At 43.9% G+C, this 15,606-nt stretch overlaps 1 protein-coding gene across 1 annotated transcript in view; it reads right to left on the reverse strand.

The window, feature by feature from the left end:
- col8a2 (collagen, type VIII, alpha 2) overlaps positions 1 to 15,067 on the reverse strand; it is a 94,185-nt gene extending 79,118 nt beyond the window's left edge. Inside the window, exon 1 of the mRNA XM_078237945.1 lies at positions 14,903 to 15,067. Within this exon, the coding sequence (XP_078094071.1) occupies positions 14,903 to 15,050 (148 nt within the window). The 5' untranslated portion in view covers positions 15,051 to 15,067. The remainder of the gene's footprint in view (positions 1 to 14,902) is intronic.
- Positions 15,068 to 15,606: the final 539 nt, after the last annotated feature.

The following is a 15,606-nucleotide window of genomic DNA, read 5'->3' on the forward strand; positions in this document are numbered from 1 at the left end:
TCTGCACTCTCTCTTTTCCTTCTCTATGAATGAAATGCTTTTCCTGTATAGCGCACAAGTAACAATACCTTTGACTGTATACCTGATGCGCGTTATCACACACGAGGCTTGAGATGCTCAAGGAAATAAAGGCTTTTATTTACTATTACAACGAAGCTACCATATATAGTACACGATCCCAGACTGAGGGGTCCCAGACAGAGCAGTGACCTTTATACCTCTCCCAGGAGGCGGAGCCCGACTGGGATGTACCATAATAACTATAATACAGGTGTAACAGCCCAACCCTAACCCCAACAGCAACAAGTAGAACAACCCATCCCTAACCCCAACAGCAACATATATACATACTCGTAGTACTGGCCAGACCCTGGCTCAGTACTACCTGGTGGGAACCAACGATGGTTCACCACAATACCAATACATGTGACAATAATAAATCAAATCAAAAGAGAAAGACACAACTGTGAGAAGCTACAACTTTTCAGAGACTGGCCTTAGAGGATTACAGAGTTTCTGGAGCGTAAATAGGAAGGGCAAGGTCATGACGGGGTTTGAACACCAGGATGAGAATTTGAAATTTGAAACTTTGGAAGACAAGGACTGGAATTTTCCAGCAGCGCCCCCGCCCCCCCCCCGCCTCTTCCGGCGGAGGCAGATCGCCATTGGCTGCTGACAGGATCATCCAGTCCCACCGAAATCAGTGGCAATTTGCATGACTCGTCCATTCCACCGCCGGGGAACCCGTGGCGGGAACAACATGGTCAGAAGATCCCACCGGGCGGGAAGAGCTGAAAAATCCTGCCCAATGATCCAGTGCGGATAGACAAGTGCAGGGACGAGAGGTAGAAAAAAACAAAGGGTTGCGGAACATGACCTGCTTTGTCAAGTTGTGAAATCTTCCAAGCCCCTTTGTGCTGCAGCAGACAGCGGCTGGGGTGATGCTGTGAGTGAGACTGTAATCGAAACAGAAGAATGCAGACGTGGCTTTTTCATGGCTCCATCACAAAAGATCAATAAGCCAAATAGTTTCCCGTGAAGTCAGTGTTACTAACGGAAGCTGCCCTGCTCCAGCCCTGGACTAAAAGTACAGTCTGTCCTGAGGAATCTCTGGATCTGTAAGACACTTAGAATGCGTGGGGGGATGTCATTTTACGAGCCCAAATTGTGTTAATATTGAATAAGAATCCACACTAGGCTCATAAAGGGCACTGATGTCATTTTCCTGTGTGAATGGGGTGACTTGAGGCCTGACTGATGTCATTGCATTTCTGTCTGTGTTGTGAACTGCTAATTGTTTCCAACAGGGAAGCATGATCCTGAATGTTTGAATGTTCAGTTTCCTTTCGGTAATCCAGGCAGTCGTAATAGTTTACCAAAACAATTAAAGCTTGTTATATTGGAGCAAACATTAAAATAAGGTGAAGGAGTTCCTTGTCTCAGACAAGATGACAAGGTCTGATTGCTGATCCTTTGGAAACAATACTGCAGAAAGTAATTGATGGTGTGAATGCTTTTATGTGGCAGCTAAACGTTCAGTTGGTAGCGTTCTCGCCTCTTGAGTCAAAAGGCTGTGGATTCAAGTCCCACCGCGGGGCCTGAGCACCATCTAGGCTGACACTCAGTTGCAGCACTGAAGGAATGCTGCACGGCCAAAGGTGCCATCGATGAGGCTGGATCCCCTCTCTTAGGTGGACTTAATGGTTTCTTGTACACACACACGTGCACACACACACCTTCCTTTACCCATACAGAATACGAGCATAACTTCCCCCCCACCATCAAAAGTACATCTTTCATCACAATTACACAGCACTCATTCAAAGGGGATCATCACTCATGTCCTGGCCAATATTTACCCTTAAGTCAAAGTCATAAAAACAGATATGATGTGGAGATGCCGGCGTTGGACTAGGGTGGGCACAGTAAGAAGTCTCACAACACCAGGTTAAAGTCCAACAAATTTATTTGGAATCACAAGCTTTTGGAGCGCTGCTCCTTTATCAGGTGAGTCCCTCGTGATTCCAAATAAACTTGTTGGACTTTAACCAGGTATTTTGAGACTTCTTACGATAAAAACAGATAAGCATTGCTGCTTGTGGGAGTTTCCTGCATCAATTCTATTACTGCTTTGCCGTTGTTACAACAGTGAACACTTCAATAGTACTTTATTGGTTGTACAGTGCCTTGGGATGTCCTGAAATTGTGAAAGGTAAGTGCTATAAAATGAAAGAATTTCATTGAAACTCAATGGGGGAGATCTTAAGCCCAGATTGCTTCAGAACTTTCCTGTCATTTCTCCTAATGGTAACACTCCATTTTATTTCATTTCAGAATGCGTATTTTCCTGTCAGATTTTGTTTGTTGATGATGTGAGGAACATTAGGTGAAAGTATATTTATTAGTGTCAGAAGCAGGCTTACATTAACACTGCAATGAAATGACTGTGAAAATCCCCTAGTCGCCACACTCCAGCATCTGTTCAGGTACACTGAGGGAGAATTTAGCACGGCCAATGCACCTGACCACGTCTTTCGGACTGTGGAAGGAAACTGGAGCACCCGGAGGAAATCCACGCAGACATGGGGAGAACGTGCAGACTCCGCACAGACAGTGACCCAAGTCGGGAATTGAACTTGGATCCCTGGTGCTGTGAGGCAGCAGCGCTAACCACCGTGCCACCCAGATTGATAAAATCAAAGATCTACTACTAGCTAAGTAGTCATTTTCAGAACTTTCTTCCAGCACTGAACAGGTGCCTCTTCTGTCCAAAACCAGTGGCGCTTTTACCCTCCCAGGATTCAAGGAGATGAACTTGTTTTGATAGGCGATGGACAGGTGACGAGGAAATAGGGATTGGGAATGTTAGATTGGTCTAAAGTTCCGACTGCTATTTTGCTTTCGCTAATCCTGTTTCAAAAGCAGAGATAATTTTTAAAAATAATTTAACTTAGAAAATATTTCCTATATAACTTGGCAAAAATAAATCATATTTGCAGATGTTTTACTTTGACAGAACAATAATCACCTTTAAGGTTTAATCGAAACAGGGGAAAATGAACAAGAGTCATCCACTTCCTGCCTCATCCAAGTTTGAAGGGAACACAGAGTGACTGCTTGCTGCTGAACACAAGGACACCTCATGTCTTCCAAGTGTATGGCAGATCGGGGGGCTTCCAGGAGAGTCCAGTGGGAGTGAAGGGGAGATGGTGCATAATGGATGCAAGTTTCTCTGTGGAGCCTTCAAGAGGGGCACACCTGCCCTTCTTGACCGCACGAAGAAAGCTTTGTTCTTCCTGACAGTCACACCGTCATACTGTTCTGTGTTATCTCTTCATATTTCAGGTGATGCTTAAGGCTGTGACTGACTACTACATCACTGAAATACCGAGGGGAAAACAAGTCCAATTCTCTCTACACCTCCATCCTGATGGTCTGAGACTTCCTTGCTTCTTCCTTTGAATGGAGGTCCAGGCAGTCTCAATCCACCACCACAGTCCACTCTCTGGCTGAACTTGTTCTCACATCAATCAAGCTCTTCAACTCCACTCACTTCCTCCAAATCAATGAATGGTCCTCGCTATGCCTGCCTTTTCTGTGGGATTATATGGAACATTCCATGTTCTAGTCCTTCTCCACATCAACTTCCAGTACATTGGTGACTCTATCAGTGACATTTCCTACCAATGCTCTGAACTCGAAAATTTCATTGCTTTGTTTCTAACCTGCATCCTTCTCTCAACTTCACATGGTCGATCTCCGACTCTTCCCTTTCCTTTTGGCCATCTAAGTTTCCATTTCTGGTGATCGGCGATCAACCAACATTCACTGTAAGCCCAAGTGCTCCCACAGCCATAATGCAGACCTTTCTTTACTTGTTACATTACCACGGTGAGGCGGCATGGTGACACAGTGGTTAGCACTGCTGCCTCACAGCACTAAGGACCCGGGTTCGATTCCTGGCTTGGATCAGTGTCTGTGTGGAGTCTGCATGTTCTCCCCGTGCCCGCATGGGTTTCCTCCGGGTGCTCCGGTTTCCTCTCACAGTCTGAAAGATGTGCTGGTTAGGCGCATTGGCCATGCTAAATTCTCCCTCAGTGTACCCGAACAGGAGTGTGGCGACTAGGGGATTTTCACAGTAACTTCCTTGCAGTGTTAATGTAAGCTTGCTTGTGACACTAATAAATAAGCTTTAAAACTCCCTTTAGTCATGCACTATGAAACTTATTGTCATATAATCTCTCCTGCCCTCCACCCTATCACAGACCTTCAGTTTGGCCCCTTACTCCACTCTCCCTTCTTCCACTTGCATATTTATAACTTTTTCCGGTTCTGATGAAATGTCACAGATCTAAAACCTTAAGCTGAATTTCATGTAAGGGTGATTCGTCCCACCATTGGGACTGAACATGAGACTTGAGTCTGAGTGAATGGGCAGTTGGACGCTGGGTGGATTGGTGGCAACCTTTGCTCGGATCACTGTCCAATTGAGTTGGATAGAGGTGGCTGATGCCAAGGCTGCAGGAAGAGGGCACCCATTGGGGGTAAAAGGCAGGATCATGCTACTGAGTTGGATGATCAGCCATGATCAAAATGAATTGTGGAGCAGGTTCAAAGGGCTGAATGGCCTTCTCCTACTCCGATTTTCTATGTTTCTACGCTGAGGCATCCTTGAAGACAAGGTAAGGTTTCTGAATAGTGCTGGAGACAGGCAAGCAGCAGGTTGATGGCATGACCCCTCCAACAGTGGTGTGGAAGCTGTGGGGACAGCCATTGCCAATTGGGAGGGGGGGTCCTTCTTGAGCCATGGAGGGGCCATAAAGGAACTCCCCTTCCCCCCCACAAGGAACATGGTGGCAGGCTTTACCTGATCACCTCCCCACACAGTGGCAGTGCCTCCAAATGCTTGTAAAATGCTGACCAGATGAGAAGTGGCCATTAATCAGGCACTTAACTGGCTTAATTGGTCACCCTATGGGTGACTCCTCTCGAGGTCCCACTGCTGGTAACAGACGATGGAGGTGAGAAAATATCAGGCTGGCTGAGGCATTATAAGGCTCTGGTCAGACCACATTTGGAATATTGTGAGAAATTTTGGGCTCCGTATCTCAGGAAGGGTGTACTAACCTTGGAGAGGGTGCAGAGGAGGTTCACGAGAATGATCGCGGGAATGAAAGGCTTGATGTGTGAGGAGCATTTGAGGACTCTAGGTCTATACTCGATGGAGTTTAGGAGGATAAGGAAGAATCTCATTGAAACTTACCGAATACTGAAAGGCTTGGTTAGAGAGGAAATGGAGAAGATGTTTCCATTGGTCGAAGAGACTAAGATCCTAGGGCGCAGCCTCAGAGTAAAGGGATGACCCTTTGGAACTGAGATGAGGAGAAACATCCTCAGGTAGAGGGTGGTGAATCTATGGAATTCATTGCGACAGAAGACTGCAGAAGCCAGGTCATTGACTGTATTTAAGACAGAGATGGGTTCTTGATTGGTAAGAGGATCAAAGATTACGGGGAAAAGGCGGAAGAATGGGGTTGAGAAACATATGTCATGGTCGAATGGCGGAGCAGACTTGATGGGCCAAATGCCTAATTCTGCTCCTATATCACAAAATCTTGTTGCTTTCTCTCATCATTTTATGAGCTCTCCTGCTTCCCAGCCAAACCCCAGAGGGCCAATAACATTAACTCACCATTTCTGTCTCCACAGATGCTGCCAAATCTGCCGAGAACTTCCAGCACTGTGTTTTTATTGGAGTCAATGAGTTCTCTCCTTCTTGCTATCCAATGCCAACTGCTGGAAATGTACATGTTGCCAGAGGCTGATGGCTGGAATTGGTCCATCTGCAATACCCCGGGGTAAAATAGCTTCTCAACGAACACCATTACAGCTCACACAACCCCTGGGGCAAGTTACTGGGGGAGTCAACATCTTGCGCAAAACATCAATGTCTCCGAGCAGCAGGTAGAAAAATAGTTAGGGAAACACAAACAAAATTGCCATTTATATAAAAATAAATGACATGGTGAGTAATGTCCTAAAGGCATTTTACTCAATGATATATAAAAACAGTGTATGTAAATGATAAAAGAAACATTGCGCGCTCTATCTATCTATTCTGCAGAAAATACATCATTGAAGAAAAGGTCTCTGGACTTGTCAAAAATTTCCTTCCAAAGACTAGATACAATTTCATTCCATCGTAGAGTGTACTCGGTTCTGCATGCCATGGGTCAGCCAGAAGACTCACTAGGAGAGCCCTGGTGCCCCAATGTGGGCGACCCGTGTCGGGGTAAGGGGAGAACATGCTGCCAATGAAGTGGGGGGAGGGGGTCCGATGTCCGTGAGGGTGTGGGAGGGGGTCTCCCACTGCACCATAAGATCGGGGTACCCTTGCGACATTGCAGCCAAGTGCTCTGAAGGCGGTTTCACTGGCGTGTTTAGGTTCTGCCCCAGGAGTACTGGCGCCAAGCTCCCAACTCAGAAAAAAGTGACTGCGTGTCAAAAGATTGCGGTGCAGAGTGCGCTGAGAGAGCGGCGTGGAAATCTTCTGTTTTCTCGTTGTTATGACACTGAGAAATATTTTGTGAAAATTCCACTCCTGTGTTTATTTGGACGTTACTTCATTGGAATGGACTCTCATAGTTCCCTCAGCAACAGAAGCAGCATGCACTTATCTCCAGAAATTCCACTGACAAGTGCAGATCTCAGTAAAGCTGTCAACTTTCAAATGAATACAGAGACTGCTGGAAGTTTACTATATGGCTGTCAGTGGCTATGATGGGACTATTATTGACACTCACTTTAGGAAAGAGAATTGTGCAGAGTATTCACAGAACCATTGGCAACTGTAGCATATAGCAACATTCTGTTGCCTCGGGAGCAGAGGAAATGAATGAAAACTGCTCAAAAAAAGGAAGAAATAATCCTTTGACAGCAAAAAAAAGCTGAAGTTTCCACTTAGAATTACGAGCAAGTTGTTCCAACTGTCTTATAGTGGGCCTCGAATTATGGATGCAAATTGGTTTTTATACTTAATTCCGCGGCATATTTTGAGACATGAGTCACAGCAGGTGGTGGCAAAGAACAAGGGTTCTGGTTTAAGGTTTTTTTTAAAAACAAAAGCACATCAAAGCTACATCCTCAAGTAAGTGAACAACCATCTTAACTAACCTTCCAAATATGCAACCTACAAGAGTGCTCAGGAAACCAACTAACATTCTTTAAAACAGGGAAATGTTTCTTGGTGCTGTCGGAGAAGATGGGATGCCAAAGTGAAGTATGTGGTCCCATCAATCATTCCTCCATATGAATTATCTAAATATAACTCAGCCCCAATAAATACGCGGTTTGCCAAGAAATGTTATATTTGGACCAATATTTCAATGTGATGGAAGTGAGTGGGAAAGGTAAATGGAACTCTGTGCTTCGGTTATAATTATGCTTGGATCAGATACATGTCTGTCAGCCTTCATTACACTGCTGACATTATTCCAGTCAAGCAATTGAACATGTTTCTATTCACTGGAGCTGGTACCAGTGCAAAATTCAAAGCAAAAGCTGATGGTTTTCTCAGCAGAAAATGTTTCTGCTCTGAAACGGATAGCCAAGTTCCGCATGTATGAGGACAGGATCTTGAGTTCATGTCACACGACTTGTAACCCCCACCATACTGCCTGGGTTTGCAAATTCCTACAAACTGTCCTGGCTTGAGACAATTCACACCTCTTTAACCTATGATTATCCCTCTCTCCGCTCACACTGTTCGTACCTGTAAAGACTTGATGACCTGTAAAGACTCGCATTCCAACCACTCTTCACTTTCCAATCTGTAATTATCTTGCAACTGTGTCTTTGCCTATATATGCTGTGTTTGTGAACTAACCTCCGCTCACCAGACGAAGGAGCAGCGCTCCGAAAGCTCGTGATTCCAAATAAACCTGTTGGACTTTAACCTGGTGTTGTGAGGCTTCTTACTGTGCCCATCCCAGTCCAACGCCAACATCTCCATCTCCACCTCATAGTTTTATGTGAGGTAATTTTCTACCACATGCAGATTCTGATATCTTATTCATCAACAGGTTCCTCATCTCAATCTTGTCTCCTATAATAGTTCATTCTGATACCTGAAGTTGCCGGCCAAAAGACCAACTTCTGTGATGTTCAAGCCCGGGTGTGTGAGGAACATGATCTGAGCTTACTTTTTGTAATGTTTTCTGCTTTCTACCACGCCCAGTTTCTGGTGCTTCATCACACAGTCCCCAAGTCCAACACATCGATTCCCAAAGTGGTACAATTCCCATCCTCTTCTCAGTCTTGTGCCCCTCTCAAAATCTATGGCTCCCAACTCAATATTGTTAGGGACCAGATCAGAAACCCCAAGGTATATTATGAAGTTAGATGAGACCCCAACTATTATTTTTATTTTGGCATTAGTGTGAGGATAAGGTGTTTCACTCCAGGTTTGATTCTATTAACTCACTGGGAAGCGTTTACCAAAACACACTTTATTTAATAATACAGTTTAACCATAACAAGTAAATTAGCTTAACTTTTCCAACCAAAATACTTGAACATGACAAGATTCAATTCTTAACTGCTAACCTATCTCTATCAGTTTCAATTCAAGCAACATTCCTCATAGATGTAAACTCCTCCTCAAAACTCAGTTAGCAAACAACGCAGGCTTACATGTTTTTTACTTTTAACAGTCCCATTGCATTTGAACACCTCTGGAGAGGGATACAGAGGGACACCTGTCTTCTGACACTCAAACAGCAACCTCCAGAGGGAACAAAAAAAAACATCTCTTGCTTCTTTCAGGATAAAGCAGACACTACCTGCTTTTCCCTGTAGGCTTAACTCCTCCCTTCACAAGACTCTATCTCTTGTTAATCAACTTAATCAAAACCCTTCTCTGAAACCCCAGGGGAAAATCCAAAGATAAACAAATGTGCATTAACTCAGATTAAAACAAACACCCTATTATCTAGGCTCATTCTTCTGCATTCTCAGCATGGGACTATCTGGTTTGCAGACAGATTGGTACCAGGTGAACAAGAGCTGAATTTTAAACATAACCCCTCACAAGAAACATGATATAAATATATCACTTAAATACACAGCATCATCACAATACTTCCTTATTTCCTGCTTAACACTGACTTAGCTCTTTGAATTTTCCATGTTGGTAGTATCCTGCATTAAGGAATTTGGCCTTCCATCCAGGGACTTCTCAATACATAAAAGATTTCAGCAGTGAGTCCTGGGATTCTTATGTTCCAAGTATCATGGAAAGGAGCAGGGTCTTTTTACACAGCATCTTTCACTTGTCATGTGTGGCCTCATGATCTCAGAACTATTCGTGTAGAACTCGGGTCCCTGGTGCTCATAGATCATAGAAATAGATCATAGAAATCATACAGTACAGAAAGAGGCCATTCGGCCCATCGAGTCTGCACCAACCACAATCCCACCAGGCCCTACCCCCATATCCCTACATATTTTACCCGCTAATCCCTCTAATCTATGCATCCCAGGACACTAAGGGGCAATTTTAGCATGGCCAATCAACCTAACCCGCACATCTTTGGACTGTGGGAGGAAACCGGAGCACCCGGAGGAAACCCACGCATACACGAGGAGAATGTGCAAACTCCACACAGACAGTGACCCAAGCCGGGAATCGAACCCAGGTCCCTGGAGCTGTGAGGCAGCAGTGCTAACCACTGTGCCACCCTTACCAAATCAGCATCCTTCATAACGAAGTCTTGACAGGAACCGTAAGCAGAGAACTTGACTGCAAAAACCTCCCGTCCCAGGCCAAACCTGTCTTTACCAATACCATAAACTTTACCAATACCATAATCCTGTCCTTACCAGTACCCACAAACGTGGACTTTCAATAAGCACTTGGCTACAATATTGAATCAACACATTTGAACACAATTGGATCTATACTTAATGGACTGCAGTGGTTCAAGAGGGCAACTCACCATCGCCTCCTAAAGGGTAATTAGGGATGAGCAATAGCTGCTCGCCTAGCCAGTGATGCCCACATCTCTTAAATGAATATTTGAAAAATTGCAGGAAATGTAATTTTCAGCCGAAAACACATCAGTTAAATTCAGTGGTCATGGTTTATGTCTTGGGCGAAGACCTTACAGCAATTCAGACAGATGATGCTTAAGCAGGAAAAGGAGGTGTTACATTATGGACTTGCGTGTGTAGCTTCATCTCACCAAGTAACAGGCGTGACCAGGAGCCATCGGAGTTATGTTGTGTTTTCCCCTCCTGTTCTAGGAGTGCTGATTCCCACTGTAGGAGATCCCCCATTTTCCAATCCTGCCCCTGCTGAGAACACGGAACTCGACTCACGCCAGTGATTGACACTGAAACATTTCTAGTCTAAACGGCTCAGTTATTTATTCCCTTAATCAACTAGACCAACAGCAGCAGTCCTTCTGGAGAAAGTTAACAAAACCCTGTTGTCCTATTTTAATTTATGGCACAAGTTAAATAAAAGACATAAACTTCTAATTACATACACACAACAGTAGTGAGAATTTTGCTGTCCCCTGTGGAGCTAAGGTCAGAAAGCTTTAACTGACTACTGACCCCTGCATTTCTCAAATCTGTTCACTTAATCTTCAACAACTGTTGCTTATTAACTTGTCTCCTGTGATTTTCAGAGTCCACTGGACATTTCAACTTAGGCTGTACAAGAATTAGATTTCTGTTCTCCAGTGGCATCATAATGTTGAGAATTGTGCACGTTTTAGACGCTGATCTCTACATAATAAAGTTATCCTTCTGCCTTTTACTTCAATTTCTCATCCTCATTATTCCCACATCATTGCCTCTTTTAGTGTTCCTTTGTTGCTGCAAATAGTTCAACAGAGGCATTTGGAATTAAAACACAAAGTCAAGTTCCTTTATCCTAGATCAGAGAATCCTACAGTGCAGAAGGAGGCCATTCGGCCCATCGAGTCTGCACTGACCACAATCCCACCCAGGCCCTATCCCCATAACCCCATGTATTCACCCTAGCTAGTCCCCCTGACACTAAGGGGCAATTTAGCATGGTCAATTAACCTAACCCGCACATCTTTGGACTGTGGGAGGAAACCGGAGCACCCGGAGGAAACCCACTCAGACGCGGGGGAAGAATGTGCAAACTCCACACAGACAGTGACCCAAGCCGGGAATCGAACCCAGGTCCCTGGTGCTGCGAGGCAGCAGTGCTAACCACTGTGTCGCCCCAAGGGAACTATCAGGTACATGATGTCACAATTGTGAGGTTAATAACATTTTTATGTTTTAGGGCTATATCTTTCAGTTTTAAAGACTGCCAAATTTTGAGACTGTAGTTTTAAATGTAGGGTAGATGAAAGAGGTCAGATGACAACAGTTTTTGAATCTACAATGAGCAGACGCTGAGATACCCAAAATCCCAGAAAGATGGTGAAGGCCTGGACTTTGCGGTGATCAGGCACACGCACTCGGCGGGCCCAGAAGTGGACGCGAAATGTACTTCCGGCCGCAATAGACCTGGAACGCGAACTGGTTGGTGAGTTAACGGGCAGCCGGTGTGAAACATGCACCAAGAAATGCTCAGTGCTGCCAGGGGGAGAGGGGGCGGAAGAAGGTGGGTGCCAAGAAAAAGCTGACGCATCCAATGGGCTTCCTCAAGGTGAACAATGGCTGTGGAGCTGTCTCTGGGGGCTGCAGACTTGAAGAAATTAAATTTGATGAAAAAATGGAGCAAGCTGTGTCCATGCAGCACATTCAACCACCCGACAGCAGAACACGGAAAACTTCAATCCCCAGACATCTTTTCAAATGTTATTTCACTCGGGACATTTCATCCTACCCTGGGTCGAGGTTGTAGCGAAAATGTTAAGGCTGCCTGGCCAATTGGTCCAGCCGCCAACCATAGAAATGGATCGGTCACATAAAATTGCCTTTAATTGACTCCTCCTTGGGCTTAATTGCCTGCTTCAAAGATGAACGGAACTTGGAATTAAGAATAACTAACCAGCATTTCTACTTAGACATGAGGCTAACCTATTTAGGAAGAGGGCAGAGGAAGCCATTTTGAGATCAGTTCACAGGCTTCCCCAAAAACCCCATGGATATTACAGGCGGACAACAGTCTCTGTTTTGTATTGTGTGGTCTCCAGCCACTCGAGATAGTAGAGAGAGTAAAAGATAGAAGCCTGGACCAGAAAATGCCACCTCTATCGCTCACCATGTAGAATGCAGGTGGGAGCTCACATTCAGATTGAAGATTTGAGTTTGTGAGGAGTTAAATGAGGCGAGGAGACTGGAGGATGGAGCTAGAGGAAGAAATCTACAGTGTAACGCTCGCAGTGAGGGATAATTCTGGGATTAGAGGTTACACAGTTGGGAAAGTGAAAAAGAAGCAAGCCACTGGAAGTCGGGAGCAACTGTGAATGGTTTGCAACAAGAACTGTAATTTTGTGCAGTCCAATGAGTGATATATAAAAATGAACCATTTATACTTGCAGTCTAGAGTATAAGTTACGTACAAAAGAAAATAATGTTTCTTAATGTTTAGTCAATACTGTTTTTAGTCATTTGATACAGTAATATTTTTAAAAGTTGAAATCTTGACTTATTATTCTTTCAGCTGTTAACTGGCAGTTCAAATTTCTCTTTAAAATTTATTAGTCTCTACAGAGATTGTAACAACCACCGTGACCATTTGGTACATGCTGCAGGATAAGAAGCCTTGTACATTTTCTTTTGCTTGTTTTCCCGGTTATAGATTCCCTTGGTGATTCCGTGGCTGAATTCATCCTGGTTAGGCTTATTTAATCCTCGGTTTGTGCTGAGTCAGCTGGCCAATATAAGACCATAAGAAACAGGACTAGGCCTTTCAGCGCTTCGAGCCTGCTCTATCATTTAATAAGATGATGCTTGATCCAACACTCACTACATCCACTTTCCTGCCTTATCTTTTTAACCCTTAATTCCCCTACTGATAAAAACCCTATCGAACACCGCCTTGAAAATGTTCAAGGACTCAGCCTCCGCAGCTTGCTGGGGTAAAGAATTCCAAAGGATCAACACTCTTTGAGAGAAGAAATTCTTCCTCAGATCCATCTTAAATGAGCACCCCATTACTCTGCGATTATGGCTGTGGGAACACTGCTGTTAATTTCAACATCCCATAACATGGGAGAAGGAAGACCGAGAAATCAGCCAGGAATTCCATTCCTTATTAGAATTCAGTTACCCACGCCGAAAAATGCATTTATTGGCATTGGGTGAGATCAGAATCAGAGATCAGAATTGGGCAGTGATGTTCCCACACGACAGATATCCTGTCGTCATTCACGGTTAGGTCTCACACGTAATAAGATACAGGAAACTTGCCGGCATCCATGGAATTACTCCAGCAAGTATCCAGGGGGAGTAGAAAGGGGGCCAGAAACAGAAGAAAATCCAGAGTTTGCAGTTCTCAATCCTGGAATCTGAACAGGAGTTCTTAATCATTTTATATCCCTGTAACTAATAGAATAGATTGCAGTATTCAACTGGTAATGAGCTCAGGCACAACTAACAGCTCTTGAATGACATCCAAGAGCATCAAGAATATTAAATGCTGTTGAGTTAATGCAGGTATTCACTATATGGACCTGGAGGTGCTGTTACCCAAAACTGTGTCAGGGTCTCTACCTGACCCGAACTATCAAGGTTCCCCTGGGATATAATGCGCCTGCATAATAGTTATCTGAGCTGTGACAAGTTATATGTGCAAACACTAACACACGTTCTCCATAGAACGCATGGAGCTAAGAGCTTGCTGTGACTCTCAATTCACAAGGGGAGGCAGTGGTATAGTGGTATTGTCACTGGACTAGTAATCCAGAGACTCAGAGTAATGCTCTGGGAGCCAGGTTCAAATCCCACCGTGGCACATGGTGAAATTTGAATTAAATTTAAAAATCTAGAATTCAATGTCTAATAGTGACCATGAAACCATTGTCGATTGTTGTAAAAACCCATCTGGTTCACTAATGTCCTTTAGGGAAGGAAATCTGCCATCCTTACCTGGTCTGGATGCATGTGACTCCAGACCGACAGCAATGTGGTTGACTCTTAAATGCCCTCAGGGATGGGCAATAAATGCTGGCCCAGCCAGCGACGCCCACATCCCATGAATGAATAGATATTGTTTATTTATACGCACAAAATTGTAATTTCAGTGATGCAATACATGTTTGTGGTAACATCATATATATAAATGAACAGAAACAGAGATGAAACATTTGAAGCTGTATTTGTATATCATGTTCCCTCCTATTAATTCAAGACCTTCTTACTAAAATGTTCGTGAAATGTGTTTGTTTCTGCTTTGTTTACCATGCTTACATCGTAAAAAATACTCATTGTGTTCAGTCCAAGTTGCACACTGTAATAACTGCGGAAGCCCTACTTGAAAGGAACATAATTATTTAAAGAATACAAAGTAAAACCATTACCGTGGTGTACACACACTAGTCCCTGTTTGGGACTACTGTTCAGCAGGCCCAGTCCTGGATCTATCTTATAAGTAATGAGTGCCAGGTGGGTAAGCCAGTGCCTGCTACCAGGCGAACTCATACTCACAGGGCCTCACAGGGATATCAATCAGTGATTCCCCATGGACCTCATGGAAGTTATCACACACATGTAACTGATGCAGGAAGTACCAAAAATGAAGAAGACATGGAAAATAATTTAACATTTTATTCATTAAGTCGAATTTCATTTATGTTGGCCATTATCTGGTAAATGAAACATTACTTTCGGTGAAATATTGATGTAATGTCAGCAACAGGCTGTTCCCACAATGATTCAAACCATTAAATCTCCTCCTCTGGTCACCTCTTACCTATATATTGTCCTTTGCCTTCCCTGAAAGGAGGTCCTGCTGGCCCTTTAATCATTGGGTGCGTGTACTTCGAAGGAGAATAGCCACCACTGAAAACGTAGCCAATGATGGTCATCAACAAAAGGGCGAAGATATTCGTTTGTAGCATTGCCCTTTCCTGTGTGATCTGTGTGAGAAGTTAAAGGCAAACTGTTAGGAACAAAACTAGACAGGAACTTAAATACAACACATCTTTATACTGACGCCATCAATCTAGGTTTGGCGATGCTCCAGTGCGAGTTTGGAACCCAGCTGAAAGCAATTGTATCCAGGTAATGTCAAGAATTCTTTAAGGTATTCCCATTGCTTTAGTGTGTTGCTTTTTTACACTTTCTCCTGTTTTTTTGTAAGACGAATTAAGGAATGGCTGCTTTCCCTTTATTTGTCTGTGTGCTGAGTGCATTAATGTTTACATTAATGTGCAAGTTGGATTAGTGCTATGTCTGTGAGTGTGAGGCTGGCGCTGAAATGCTACAGTTCCACTGGCAAAGATGCAGTTTTGATTGGCATTTCACAGGCATGATTTTGCAGCCTCAGCATATAGACTCTCTGGCTGTGTATCAGTGCCAACAGCAATAGAGTGCATAACTGAAACCAATCTAAGATCCCAGTTAAACACATTTTTGTCACTTTCAAATGTATATTTTGTATTAACTGGTCTTAAT

This window comes from Mustelus asterias, chromosome 21 (genome assembly GCF_964213995.1).
Source record: "Mustelus asterias chromosome 21, sMusAst1.hap1.1, whole genome shotgun sequence".
Taxonomy (NCBI): domain Eukaryota; kingdom Metazoa; phylum Chordata; class Chondrichthyes; order Carcharhiniformes; family Triakidae; genus Mustelus; species Mustelus asterias.